The sequence below is a fragment of the Solanum lycopersicum genome, chromosome 5 (genome assembly GCF_036512215.1).
Source record: "Solanum lycopersicum chromosome 5, SLM_r2.1".
Classification (NCBI taxonomy): domain Eukaryota; kingdom Viridiplantae; phylum Streptophyta; class Magnoliopsida; order Solanales; family Solanaceae; genus Solanum; species Solanum lycopersicum.
In genome coordinates this window covers 60,893,592-60,908,901 of record NC_090804.1, presented here as the reverse complement: position 1 = coordinate 60,908,901, position 15,310 = coordinate 60,893,592, and the positions used below count along the sequence as shown (strand labels likewise).

At 35.4% G+C, this 15,310-nt stretch overlaps 1 protein-coding gene across 1 annotated transcript; it reads left to right on the top strand.

Moving 5' to 3' along the window:
* Nucleotides 1-14,007: 14,007 nt before the first annotated feature.
* On the top strand, nt 14,008-15,066 carry LOC138348952 (uncharacterized). Its single transcript, XM_069298564.1, has one exon. It carries the CDS (start codon nt 14,008-14,010, stop codon nt 15,064-15,066), a length of 1,059 nt encoding a protein of 352 aa, XP_069154665.1.
* The last annotated feature ends 244 nt before the right edge of the window (nt 15,067-15,310 follow it).

Below are 15,310 nucleotides of genomic sequence, written 5' to 3'. Positions count from 1 at the left end.
GATACGGTAGTATTAGGGGATCGGAGTGTCACGTTCCGACATGGTAGTATTAGGGGATCGGAGTGTCACGTTCCAATACGGTGATAATGGATCAGAGTGTCACGTTCCGACACGATAATGATAAAGAGAATGAATCTTGAATTATGTTAATGTACTCAAATTCAAAGAACCTATCTCCCAAATGAGTATCGTGTGGAGGCTTGAGTCCTCATAGGTGTGCTTGGTGTTGTTGTCAATGGTTCTTATACTTGTTGATTGTGTCACGACCCAAAACGAGCCTCGAATGGCACCCACACTTATCTTACTATGTGAGCGAACCAACCAATCTAAACCCCAACATTTCAAACATAATAAATAGAATAATGCGGAAGACTTAAAACTCATTAACGAAATCAATAATCAACTTCTAAAATTCAAACTTATCATTATCCCCAAAATCTGGAAGTCATCATCACAAGAACATCTATCCTCAAATTACTAAGTCTAAGAGTATCTAAGAAGCTAAAATAACTAAACAGATAGTCCATGCCAGAACTTCAAGGCATCCAGACATAAAGAAGAAGATCCAGTCCGAGCTAGAAGCTTTAGCTCACCCTGAAATCTGGTGTGACGAAGACTGGCTAGAGTTGCGATTGAGTTGAAGACGACGGTACGTTTGCTGCACTCCAAAAATAATAAAAAGAAAACATACAAGTATGGTTCAGTAAAAAACACAAGTACTGAGTAGGTATCATCGGCCAACTCAAAATAGAAAACAGTATATATCAGATAATATCATAAAATCAACTATAATACTCAACAGGTAGCAACACAAGTACGAGAATCATTGATAAATAACACCAACTACACCCATGAGGACTCAAGCCTCCATACCATACTCATTTGGGAAATAGGTTCATTAAATTGAGTATATTAACATATTTCAAGATTCATTCTTTTTACTATCCTGGTGTCGGAACGTGACACTCCGATCCTCCTCATACTATCCTGGTGCCGGAACGTGACACCCGATCCACTACTACTATCCTGGTGTCGGAACGTGACCCCCGATCCACTACTACTATCCTGGTGTCGGAACGTGACACCCGATCCATTAATACTATCCTGGTGTCGGAACGTGACACCCGATCCACTACTACTATCCTGGTGTCGGAACGTGACACCCGATCCACTACTACTATTCTGGTGTCGGAACGTGACACCCGATCCATTAATACTATCCTGGTGTCAAAACGTGACACCCGATCCACTACTACTATCCTGGTGTCGGAACGTGACACCCGATCCATTAATACTATCCTGGTGCCGGAACGTGACACCCGATCCACTAACCTCATTCTTTTAGTTCATCAAGCCTTCTTTTATACCAAGGCATCATCATTAACAAAGAGGTTTTTAAAGATTTAAGATTCAACAGCCTCATCATGCTTATTTTATCACAATTATGAAATCACATCATGCAAGCACACAATTAAGCATATAGAAGAGTTCACAATACTACCCAACACATATCATTCGCTATTAAGAGTTTACAATGGAATAGTATAAAAACCATAACCTACCTCCATCAAAGAATCATGATCAAGCAACCTACTTTCCCAAACCTTTGCTTTCCTTGCGTTCTCCCCTTCTCTCGATCGTTTTTCTCTTTACTCTCTGTTCTTTCTCTTTTTCTTATTCAAACCCTTTTGTCTTTTACCCTAATTACCATATAATTAAGTATAAAAGATGCTAAAAGTAACCCACTAATTAATTCAAGGTTATCTCTTTTAACCCCCAAGTAATTGAATTATTAACATTCACCCACTAACTTTAAAATTATAAGAAGGAATAGTCCAAAACGCCCCTTAAAACATTTAACAGAAATCCGACCCAGTCAGGGTTACGCAGACTGTGACGGCCCGTCGTGCCAATGACGGTCCGTCCTGCTACTCCGTCGTGAAGTTCAGAGAGTCGATCTCAGTATCCAAATTTTTAGAATCCAAGTGTTTTGGAACGAGACCCCCTCGACGGTCCGTCGTGCCCATGACGGTCCGTCGTGGGATCCGTCGACCCAGACAGTTATTACCAGAATAAACTCTACTGCTCAAAACGACTAAACAGGTCATTACAGATTGTCACCTGTTAAATATTATGGTTGATTTTATATTATTATCAGTATATATTGCTTTCTATTCTGAGTTGGCCGATGATACCTACTCAGTACTTGTTCCTTGTACTGACCCCTACTTGTAATTTTCTTCTTTGTTATTTGTGGAGTGCAGCAAGCGTGCCATCGACTTCGACTCTTCCTCAGATCTAGCCAGTCTTCAGCATATCAGAATTCAGGGTGAGCTATTATTCCTAGCTCGTGCTGGATTCTCTCCTTCACGTCTTGATGTCTTGAAGTTTGGACATGGACCATCTTTTTACTATTTTTTAGCTTCTTAAATACTCTTAGATTTAGAAATTTGAGGATAGATGTTCTTGATGTGACGACTTCCAGATTTTGGGAATAATAAGTATTTAGCTTTAGAGTTGATTTAATTGATTTCGTTATGAGTTTTGGATCTTCCGCAGTATTTTTACTATTATAAATGTTTTACTGGTAAATGTTGGGGTTTAGATTTGTTGGTTCGCTCACCTAGGAGAGTTAGTGGTGGGTGCCACTCGCGGTTCATTTTGGGTCGTGACAAACTTGGTATCAAAGCGTTAGGTTCGTTGGTCTCATCACACAAGAACGAGTCTAGTAAAGTCTTGAGGAACGGTAGGGGGACGCCCTTACTTTTCTTTGAGAGTCTATAGGACTTTAGAAAAACTCCATTCTTTCTTTCTTTCGTGCTATTACTTGGATCGAATTGGTATCTAGGTGATACAAATTGATATCTGACATCCTCACTCTATTTCGCAGATGGTTAGAAATAGAGCAACAATTATGCCAACACCAACACCGGCAAGACAGGGTGCGTCTGAGCCAAACATTGGGGTTGTAGCTCGAGGAGGAGCAGTGGCAAGAGGCCTTGGTAGAGGTCGCAGGAGGACGTTATCTAGAGGTAGAGGACAAACACCTGGTCCAGCTAGTAATAGGGCGGTGACTCCTCCACCGACTGAGGAGGTAGTAGGAGAGGGTGAGGAAGGGGAAAATGAACAGGTGCAAGATGAGGAATTACCACCCCAACCTACCCCGGAGGTGATCAACCAGGTTCTTACTTATCTTAGCGGGTTATCTGATCGGGGCCAGACACCTCCAGTGTTTCCTATACCAACACCTCAGGTTCCGGGAGTACAACATGCAGCTTCTGTGGCTCCCCGCATGGATGCCTCATTGGAAGTAGGCACGTTTCCTCGATTGACTACAGGGTCTATAATGATGAGTGATCAGCATGAACTTTTCACTAAGTTCTTAAAGTTGAAACCTCCAGTCTTCAAGGGTGCTGAATCTGAGGATGCCTATGATTTTCTGGTTGATTTTCATGAGCTGCTACATAAGATGGACATAGTAGAATGATTCGGAGTTGAGTTTGTGACCTACCAGTTTCAGGGGAATGCCAAAATGTGGTGGCGGTCGTATGTTGAGTGTCAACCAGCACAGGCACCACCTATGACTTGGGCATCATTCTCTAGCTTATTTATGGAGAAGTATATACCCCGGACTTTGAGGGATAGGAGGAGAGATGAGTTCCTGAGCCTAGAGCAAGGAAGGATGTCTATTGCCGCTTATGAGGCCAAATTTCGTGTGCTCTCCAGGTATGCCACCCAGCTTTGCTTCAGTCCACAAGAGCGGATTCGCCGCTTTGTGAAAGGATTGAGGTCAGATTTGCAGATCCCAGCCTTACAGGTAGCTGCTGCAGCAAAATTCTTTCAGAAAGTGGTTGACTTTGTGATAGAGGTGGAGGGGTGAAGCCAGACAACTTCACCATGGCGTCGACAGCTAAAAAGTTCCGTATGGGAGGTGAATTTAGTGGTTCTTACTCCAGAGGGCAGAGTTCAAGAGGTTACCCAGCCCGACCTATTCAGTCCTCACTACAGGCTGTAGCTGGGGGTCCATCGCAGACCAGTCAACATTTCTCTTAGTTTGGAGGTTATCCCTAGACTTCTTCATTCTCACAGAGACCTATGCTTGACTCCAAAGATTGTTATGGATGTGGAGAGACTGGACATATTAGGAGGCATTGTCAAAAACGGAGTTACAGACCCCCAATAATTAGAGGTAGAGGTGGTCATGGGAGAGGCCGCCATTCTGGAGGACGTGGTGGCCAAGGTAATGGTGGTCACCAAATCAGCCGGGGTGGCGGGCAAGTTGGAACTACTGCAGCACAACATGGTAGGGGCAACGGGCAGACAGGTGATAGGGCCCATTGTTATGCCTTCCCCGGGAGGTCTGAAGCAAAGACATCTGATGATGTTATCACAGGTAATCTTTTGGTTTGTGATTGCATGGCTTCTGTATTATTTGATCCTGGATCCACATTTTCATATGTATCTTCCTCCTTTGCTACTGGTCTTGATTTACATTGTGATCTGCTTGACATGCCTATTCGTGTCTCTACTCCTGTGGGTGAGTCTGTGATAGTTGATAAGGTGTATAGGTCTTGTCTTGTAACTTTTGTGGGGAGCAATACTCATGTAGATTTGATTATTCTAGAGATGGTTGATTTCGATGTAATTCTAGGTATGACTTGGATTTCTCCAAATTTTGCAATTTTAGATTGTAATGCTAAAACTGTGACATTGGCCAAGCTTGGGACAGATCCGCTAGTGTGGAAGGGTGACTATATTTCCACTCCAGCTCGTATTATCTCCTTTTTTGTGCTAAGAGAATGGTTAGTAAGGGTTGTTTAGCTTTCTTGGCACATCTCAGGGATGATACTTCCCAAGTACCTTCGATTGAGTCTGTCTCGATAGTCCGTGAGTTTCTGGATGTGTTCCCTGCAGACCTTCCTGGTGTGCCACCGGACAGGGATATTGATTTTTGTATTGATCTGGAGCCGGGTACTCGCCCCATTTCCATACCCCCTTATAGAATGGCCCCAGCGTAGTTAAGGGAGTTAAAGACCCAACTTCAGGAGTTGTTAAGTAAAGGCTTTATTAGACCAAGTGCATCCCCTTGGGGTGCTCCTGTTTTATTTGTGAAGAAGAAGGATGGAAGTTTTAGGATGTGCATAGACTACAGGCAACTGAATAAGGTAACTATTAAGAACAGGTATCCTCTTCCTCGCATTGATGATTTGTTCGATCAGTTACAAGGTGCTTGTACCTTTTCAAAAATTGTTTTGAGATCTGGTTATCATCAATTGAAAATACGAGCAGCAGATGTGCCAAAGACTGCTTTTCGAACCAGGTATTGGCATTATGAATTCTTAGTAATGTCTTTTAGGCTTACGAATGCCCATGCTGCGTTCATGAGCCTGATGAACGGGATTTTTAAGCCATATCTGGATCTCTTTGTTATTGTATTTATTAATTATATACTGATATACTCAAAGAGTAGGAAAGAACATGAGGAGCATTTGAAAATTGTATTGGAGTTGTTGAGGGAGAAAAGTCTTTATGCCAAATTTTTCAAGTGTGAGTTTTGGCTATAGTCAGTGTCCTTCTTGGGGCACGTGGTTTCCAAGGATGGAGTGATGGTGGATCCATCTAAGATTGAAGTAGTGAAGAATTGGGTAAGACCTACTAATGTTACAGAAGTAAGGAGCTTTGTTGGTTTAGCTAGCTACTATCGTCGATTTGTCAAGGGATTTTCTTCTGTCGCTTCCCAATTGACAAATTTGACTAAGCAGAATGTTCTATTTGTATGGTCGGACGAATGTGAAGAAAGCTTCCATAGCCTCAAGACCTTGTTGACTACTGCACCAATTCTTTCTTACCTTGCCAGTGGAAGGTAAGGATTTCATTGTTTACTGTGATGCATCTTATTCTGGTTTGGGTGCAGTGCTAATGCAAGAGAGGAATGTAATTGCTTATGCTTCGAGGTAATTAAAAGTGCATGAACGCAACTATCCGACCCACGACTTGGAGTTGGCTGCAGTCGTGTTTGCATTAAAGCAATGGAGACATTATTTGTATGGGGTCAAGTGTGAAGTCTTTACAGATCATTGTAGTTTACAGTATGTCTTTACTCAGAAAGATGAATTTGAGGCATTGGAGGTGGATGGAACTACTGAAGGACTATGATATTACTATTTTGTATCACCCAGGAAAAGCTAATGTTGTGGCAGATGCTTTAAGTAGAAAGGCAGGGAGCATGAGAAGTCTAGCCCACTTACAGGTTGCTAGACGCCTATTGGCTAGAGAGGTTCAGACTCTGGCTAATGACTTTATGAGGCTGGAAGTACTAGAGAAGGGAGGATTTTTGGCCTGTGTGGAGGCAAGATCTTCTTTACTTGACAAGATTAAGGGAAAGCAGTTTACTGATGAGAAGCTGAGCCGAATTTGAGATATGGTATTACCAGGAGAGGCTAAAGAGGCAATAATTGATGAGGAAGGCGTTTTGAGAATTAAGGGAAGGGTATGTGTGCCCCGTGTTGATAATTTGATTCACACTATTCTTACAGAGGCCCATAGTTCAAGGTATTCTATACATCCTGGTGCAACCAAGATGTATCGTGACCTAAAGCAACATTTTTTGTGGAGTAGAATGAAGCGTGACATTGTTGATTTTGTTGCCCAATGCCCGAATTATCAGCAGGTAAAGTATGAACACCAGAGGCCCGGAGGAACACTTCAGAAAATGGCCATTCCTGAATGGAAATGGGAAAAATTGCAATGGATTTTGTGGTTGGTCTTCCCAAGACATTGGGTAAGTTTGATTCAATTTGGGTAATTGTTGACAGATTAACTAAGTCTGCTCATTTCATTCCGGTCAAGGTGACTTACAATGCAGAGAAGTTAGCCAAACTCTATATCTCAGAAATTGTTCGGTTGCATGGAGTTCCACTTTCCATCATAACAGATAGAGGTACACAATTTACTTCTAAGTTTTGGAGAACATTGCATGCTGAATAAGGTACTAGGTTGGATCTTAGTACTGCATTTCACCCTCAGACCGATGGTCAGTCTGAGCGAACGATTCAGGTGTTGGAGGATATGCTTTGTGCATATGTGATAGAATTTGGTGGTCATTGGGATAACTTCTTACCCTTAGCAGAGTTTTCATACAATAATAGCTATCACTCAAGTATTGATATGGCCCCATTTGAGGCACTGTATGGGAGGAGATGTAGGTCTCCCATTGGTTGGTTTGATGCATTTGAGGTGAGACCATGGGGTACCGATCTCTTGAGGGAATCGTTAGATAAAGTAAAATTCATTCAGGAGAAGCTTCTAGCAGCTCAGAACAGGCAGAATGAATATGCAGATTGAAAGGTTAGGGACTTGGATTTTATGGAGGGTGAACAAGTCTTGCTGAAGGTTTCACCCATGAAAGGGGTGATGCGGTTTGGGAACTGAGGTAAGCTTAGTCCGAGGTATATTGGCCCATTTAAAGTTCTGAAGCGCGTGGGAGAGGTGGCTTATGAATTGGCATTGCCTCCAGGACTCTCAGGAGTGCACCCGGTATTTCATGTGTCTATGCTGAAAAAATACCATGGGGATGGAAACTACATTATTCGTTGAGATTCAGTTCTTCTTGATGAGAATTTGTCTTATGAGGAGGAGCCTGTTGCTATTTTAGATAGAGAGGTCCGCAAGTTGAGATCAAAGGAGATTGCATCTATCAAAGTTCAGTGGAAGAATCGGCTAGTTGAAGAGTCCACTTGGGAGAACGAGGCTGATATGCAAGAAAGATATCCACATCTCTTTACAGATTCAGGTACTCTTTCTCGCGCTTGCTTTTCTTCTTGTGATCGTTCGAGGATGAACGATGGGTAAATTGGTATCTATTGTAACGACTTGTTTAGTCGGTTCGAGCAGTAGAACTATTTTTGATAAAACTGACTAGGTCGACGGATCACGCGACGGACCTTCATGGTCACGACGGACCATGATGGACTCCGTCGTCCCATACTTGTATAAATTCTTCTGCTGCTCTCCTCATTTCCCTCGACGACAGGTAGGAAAAGCCGTCATAGGCACGACGGTCCGTCAAGGGCTTTCGTTTCAAAACACTTCAACTCTGAAATCTGGGTACTGGGATCGACTCTCTGAACTTTGTGACGGACCTGCAGGACGGACCGTCGCAGGTACGACGGACCGTCACAAGTGGCGTAACATCACTACTCAATTTTAACTCTCTGAACTCTGTGACGGACCTGCAGGACGGACCGTCATAGATACGACGGGCCGTCACAAGCGGCGTAACCCCGACTTGATCGGATTTCTGTTAAAAGTTTTAAAAGGGTGTTTTGGACTATTCATGATTTAATTTATGGAATTAGTGGGGTAAGTTTAATAATTTATTTACTTGGGGGTTAAAGAAGATAATAAGGGAATAAATAGTGGGTTACTTTTATCATCTTTTATAATTGATTATATGACAATTAGGGTAAAAGAAAAAGAATCTGGGAAGAAAAATAAAAAGAAGAGAGAGGGAGAATGAGCGAGAAAAAGAGAGAACGAAGAGGAAAGCAAAGGCATTGGGGAAGTAGCTTGCTTGATCACGATTCTTCGGTGGAGGTAGGTTATGGTTTATTTCTATGTGATATATAAACTCTAAATAGCGATCGATATGTATTGGGTGGTATTGTAAAGTCTTCTATATGCTTGATTGTGCGTTTGTATGTTGTGATTGTGTAATTGTGGTGGTCAAAATGATGAGACTGTTGAATATCCAATCTTAAATCCTCTCTATTAAGATAACGCCTTGATATAAAGAAAGCTTGATGAACTAAAATAATGAGATAAATGGATCGGGTGTCACGTTCCGACACGGTAGTATTAGGGGATCGGGTGTCACGTTCTGACACGGTAGTATTAGGGGATCGGGTGTCACGTTACGACACGATAGTATTAGGGGATCGGAGTTTTACGTTCTGACACGGTGATAATGGATCGGAGTGTCACGTTCCGACAAGATAATGATAAAGAGAATGAATCTTGAATTATGTTAATGTACTCAAATTCAAAGAACCTATCTCCGAAATGAGTATGGTGTGGAGGCTTGAGTCCTCATAGGTGTGCTTGGTGTTGTTGTCAATGATTCTTATACTTGTTGATTGTCACCTGTTAAGTATTATGGTTGATTTTATATTATTATTCAGTATATATTTCTTTCTATTCTGAGTTGGCCGATGATACCTACTCAGTACTTGTTCCTTGTACTGACCCCTACTTGTAATTTTCTTCTTTGTTATTTGTGGAGTGCAGCAAGCGTGCCATCGACTTCGACTCGTCCTCAGATCTAGCCAGTCTTCACCATATCAGAATTCAGGGTGAGCTATTATTCCTAGCTCGTGCTGGATTCTCTCCTTCACGTCTTGATGTCTTGAAGTTCGGACATGGACCATCTTTTTACTATTTTTTAGCTTCTTAAATACTTTTAGATTTAGAAAATTGAGGATAGATGTTCTTGATGTGATGACTTCCAGATTTTGGGAATAATAAGTATTTAGCTTTAGAGTTGATTTAATTGATTTCGTTATGAGTTTTGGATCTTCCGCAGTATTTTTACTATTATAAATATTTTACTGGTAAATGTTGGGGTTTAGATTTGTTGGTTCGCTCACCTAGGAGAGTTAGTGGTGGGTGCCACTCGCGGTTCGTTTTGGGTCGTGACACATAAAATGAAAACAATTTAGATTTGTACTTTTTAGGCCATATATCAAACTGATTAATTTTGTAAAAATGTATCAAACATTATAATATATTATATTGTGGAAATTATTTAAATATTTAGATTTTGTAGCTAGATTTAAAATTATTTTAAAAATTGTAAGGAATATGATTTAATGTAAATACTAACATAATTATATCTTTATTCTTTAATCTAGATATCAAACTATTTAACTTTCGAAAAATTGTATCAAACTTAGCTTAAAATAAGAAATTTTGAACTACATAAACTATAATATAATTTTTTTTAAAAAAGATATTAAAACATAGAGCAAAAGTTAAAATTTGAACTAGTTAGTATTATAATATTATTTTGTTAGTGTTTTATTTTTCTTCTTTAACAAAGAAATAATTGTAAATAATCACAAACTACCATATTGTGGTCATTCTTTATTTTATCTTTTTTTTTTTATAAAAAAAAATAATTTAGATCTGAATTCTTTAAAATAGATATCAAACTAATTAATTTTGTAAAAATATATCAAACATTATAATATGGTAAAATATGGCTAGTATTTAATTTCTCTTCCATATACAGAAAAAAATATTTAAGTTTTGTAGATATTTTAATTCTTTTAATGTACTAAAATTTGATTCAAAGTAAAATAAAAATATAATTTAGATCTTGATTTTTTAAACTAGATATCAAAGTAATTAATTTTGTAAAAATGTATCAAATTTGGCTTAAAATAATGAATTTAGAGCCACATAAATTATAATATAATTTTTTTAAAAAAAAATTAAAACATAGACCAAAAATGATATTTAGAACTAGTTTGTATAATAATATCTTTTTTTGTTAGTCTTTTATTTTTCTTCTATAAGAAAAAAAAATTGTAGATCGATTACAAGCTATCTTATTGTGGTCATTCTGTTATTTTCTTTTCATAAGTAGAAAATAATTTAAATTTGATCTTTAAATTAGATATCAAACTAATCAATTTTGTGTAAATGTATCAAAAATTATAGTATAGCATATTATGACTAGCATATAGTTTTTCTTCTATAAGAAAAAAAAATTATAAATAAATTACAAGCTATCTTATTGTGGTCATTCTGTTATTTTCTTTTCATAAGTAGAAAATAATTTAAGTTTGATCTTTAAATTAGATATCAAACTAATCAATTTTGTGTAAATGTATCAAAAATTATAGTATAGCATATTATGACTAGTATATAGTTTTTCTTCTCTAATAAATATATTTAGATTTTGTAGCTAGATTTAAAATTATTTATTCTTTTTTAAATCTTTGAAATTTGATTTAATGTAAAGGAGATGATTAAATCTTGATTCTTTAAATTAGATTAAAATAAGGATTTAGAAATACATAAATTATAATATAATTTTTATGAAAAAATAAATAAAACATAGACCAAAAATTAAATTTAGAATAAGTTAGCGTAATAGTAATTTTTGGTTAGTCTTTTATATTTCTTCTGTAAGAAAATATAAATGTAAATAAATTGCAAACTGTCATATTGTGGTCATTCTTTTATTTTTTTTATACATAAGAATATAATAATTTAGATATGAATTCTTTGAACTAGATACTAATCTGATTAACTTTTTTAAAATGTATCGAATTATAATATAGTATATTATGGCTAGTATTTAATTTTTCTTCCATAAAACAAAAAAATATTTAGATTTTGTAGCTAGATTTAAGTTCTTTTTAAAACAATGTATAAAATTTTATTTAAAGTAAAGAACAAAGAGATTTTAATTCTTTAAATTAGATATCAAACTAATTAACTTTGTAAAAATGTATCAAACTTGGCTTAATATAAGGAATTTAAAACTACATAAGTTATAATATAATTTTTACATAAAAATAAAACATAGACCAAAAATGAAATTTAGAACTAGTTAGTGTAAGAATATGGTTTTTGTTAGACTCTTTTATTTTTCTTTTATGAGAAAAAAATTTGTAAAAAATAGATTACAAACTACAATATTGTGGTCATTCTTCTATTTTCTTTACATAAGAAAAAACTAATTTTAGATTTGGATTGTTTAAGCTAGATATCAAACTAATTAATTTTGTAGAAATGAATCCAAAATTACAATACACTTATATTATGGCCCGTATTTTATTTTTGTAGCTAGAATTAAATATGTTAAATTTTTTACAAAATATACAAAATTTGATTTAAAATAAAAATTTGAATTTAAAGTTCAAATGTAAATATTAAAACATAATATATTATGACTAGTCTTTCATTTTTATTTGGTAAGAGAAAAATAATTTAGATCTTAAAGAAATGAATTTAAAATTAAAAGTTAATAACATTATATAGTTTATTTTGATCAGCCTTTATTTTTATTCGGTAAAAATGATAATATTTTAAAATTTAAAGTAAAGAGCTGAATTTAAATTAAAATAATAGCTTGGTTTATTATGATCGATCTTTTATTATTATTATGTATACCAAAAATAATTTAAATTTTAAAAATAAATACCATAACATGAAAAATTACAAGTGTTATTCAATAAATATTTTCCTCCATGCCAGACGCACCATTGTCAAATAAAATACCCAAATAAAAATGAAAAATGAGTAATAATGTGATGGGACTTGCACACTAAAGTTTTTGATTAAATCTGAAATTCATGATATGTAGATTAAGTCAAATGTTTTTTATTAATAAAGTTGGATTAATGTTTAAGTAGAAAAAAAAAATACTCCTCATGTATATTTAAGACCATACATTACATTCTATGAATCTATTAATTAATAATTAAAAATATAACAGATTAATTATTAGTGATAACATATTCAAATTAATATATTATTAAATTAAATTTATTTATTATTTTATTTTAATATTTAAGGCAAGTAAGAAAAAGTAAAAATTATGCGTGTATAGAAGATGTTACAGTTGAAATCAAATTAACACAATTTAGGAGAAATCAAATTAACACAATTTAGGAGGCATAGTGGAATTCAAACCTCTCTTCATAATATTCTCCATAAAGATTTCATAACATACTTTTGTTCTTATGTTTATAGAATACGATTATAATCGTTTGATATGATTTTCACTTAATTTTCTATTTCATTCTCAAAAATTCATGTAACTTTTTTGCTTCAATTCTAAGTCATAGAAAAAAAATTAAAATCTCATTTTATGACACTACAAAAGGTCCTAGATTATAGCAAAATCATAGCTTGAGTCTAGGCATTCACAAACGAAAAAGACAAAGCCTAGTGTACCTATTCACAAACCAAAAAGACAAACTCTGAACAAACTTTTTTATTGCAAATATATTAAAAGTTCAAGTTATTTATTTTTCATATTTGATGTTTTTTACTTTTCAGAGTTTGAATAATGGTTTTTATAATTTTTATCAAATGATATATATTCTGCTGTCTTTGTTGTATGAATCATGAATGAACTTGAAATATGTTCATAAATAGGTATAAAATCAACATTTATTGTTAGTAACTATGATTATGAAGTATGCATTACACATAGTGTGAATTATTGTTGGTGGATGTGAATTATTGTTGGTGGATGTGAATATGAAGTAGGTATTAAATGTGCATTCTAATTACTTAGCTTATGATTTTAGTAAAATGTATGAAATATACATTAATATAAGTTCCTAATTCTTTTTTCAAACATTATAAAACTAGCACCCAATTAATTTCAACTAATTAAGTTCAGTTCATCAGTACTTATTATCAATGTACATACCAAATTTATACACTTTCTGGATAATTTATTAATGAATCAGAAAATATGTTTATTACCAATTATATATTCTACAATATATAATTTATCTGTTATAAAACAGTTTTCATTCACATTGTCTACCAGCCATATTTTGTGAATAACCCTACTGCATTTATAACTCCTCAAATTGTATAAAATCAGATCCAAATAGATTAAATTTGTTGTAAATCCATTGTATATGTGGATGATCCATTAGAGTTATCCAACAATTAATTGGATTCATGTATTAGTGTTTCCAATGTGATAAGATATCAAGGTGATATGAACCTTGATGATAACTATGTAAAATTTCAAGGTGACCTTTGACTATGATATCTCAACACTATAAATAGAGATATTATTCACCATTGTATGATATACTTGAATAAGAAATTATCTCCTCTATCTTATACTTCTTGTCTTTTTCATCTTATATTCTGAGCTTACTTTACAATACGTTATCAGCACGAAATTGCTACTTGCAAAGGTATTATATAAATATTTTTATTTAATTCACATATTCTCTCATAATTTTCATTATGTCGAATTTATCCAAACTTGAGTTTGTGGCATTAGATATTTCTGGAAAGAATTATCTTTCATGGGTACTCGATGCTGAGATTCACTTGGCTGCTAAAGGTCTTGATGCCACTATTACTCAGGGAAATGAAGCATCGAGTCAAGATAAAGCGAAGGCTATGATTTTCCTTCGTCATCATCTTGATGAGGGCCAGAAGATTGAATATATGACGGTGAAAGATCCACTTGAATTGTGGACTGATTTAAAGGGGAGATATGACCACCTAAAGGCAACAGTGTTGCCAAGAGCTCGTTATGACTGGATGCATTTACGGTTTCAAGATTTTAAGACCGTAATTGAATACAACTCTGTTGTATTCAGGATAACCTCCCAATTGAAATTATGTGGGGAGACTATAAAATATGAGGACATGTTGGAAAAGACACTTACTACTTTCCATGCCTCAAATGTGATATTGCAGCAGCAATATCGTGAAAAAGGTTTTCAGAAATATTCTGAACTAATCTCATGTCTTTTGGTGGCTGAGCAACATAATGCTCTTTTAATGAAAAATCATGAAGCTCGTCCCACTGGAGCTGCTCCATTACCGGAGGAAAATGTGGTGGAAGCACGTGATCAATATGAAGTAAAAAGAGATGATCATTGGGGATATAATAATGCACGGGGACGTGGCAAAGATAAAAGACGATACACTAATCGTCAAGGTGGTGGTCATAATAAAAGGGAGAACAACATGAGTTCTCAAAATAACCCCTCAAAAAGTAATTGTCGTCTTTGTGGCATGAAAGTCCATTGGAAGAATGAATGTCGCACACATGAACATTTTGTAAGGCTCTATCAAAATTCCTTTAAAAAGAAAGGAAATAAAAGTGGTGCTTCCTCTTCCAATGCTCGAGCTGAGTCATATATGACTCTTAAAGATGATGATAAGCCGGGAACATCTCAGAAATATGATAAGGACGTTGAAGCAAATTTGGCTTTAAAGGATGATGTTTTTGATGGCCTTGGTTACAATACTCATATTGAAGTTGATGACTTCTTTGGAGATCGAAACTGATGTTTGATCTTTTAGCTGGGGAATGAAGTCTGTTAATATTTTACTTATGTATTTTTAATTATTATGTTATTCATGTTGAAGTATTTAAATTTCCGTTGTTAATTTTGTTTCTTCCTTCTTTTGATGTATTTTATTTTAATGAAAATTAATAGAAATCCCCAGTTGTCAGTTGGATTCAAGATGAGTAATGGAGATGTATGCCTTCGTGATAGTGCTACAACGCATACAATATTAAAAAAAAGAA

Excerpts from the sequence above, each read along its gene's own strand:
- LOC138348952 (XM_069298564.1), top strand. The coding sequence starts at position 14,008 with ATGTCGAATTTATCCAAACTTGAGTTTGTGGCATTAGATATTTCTGGA.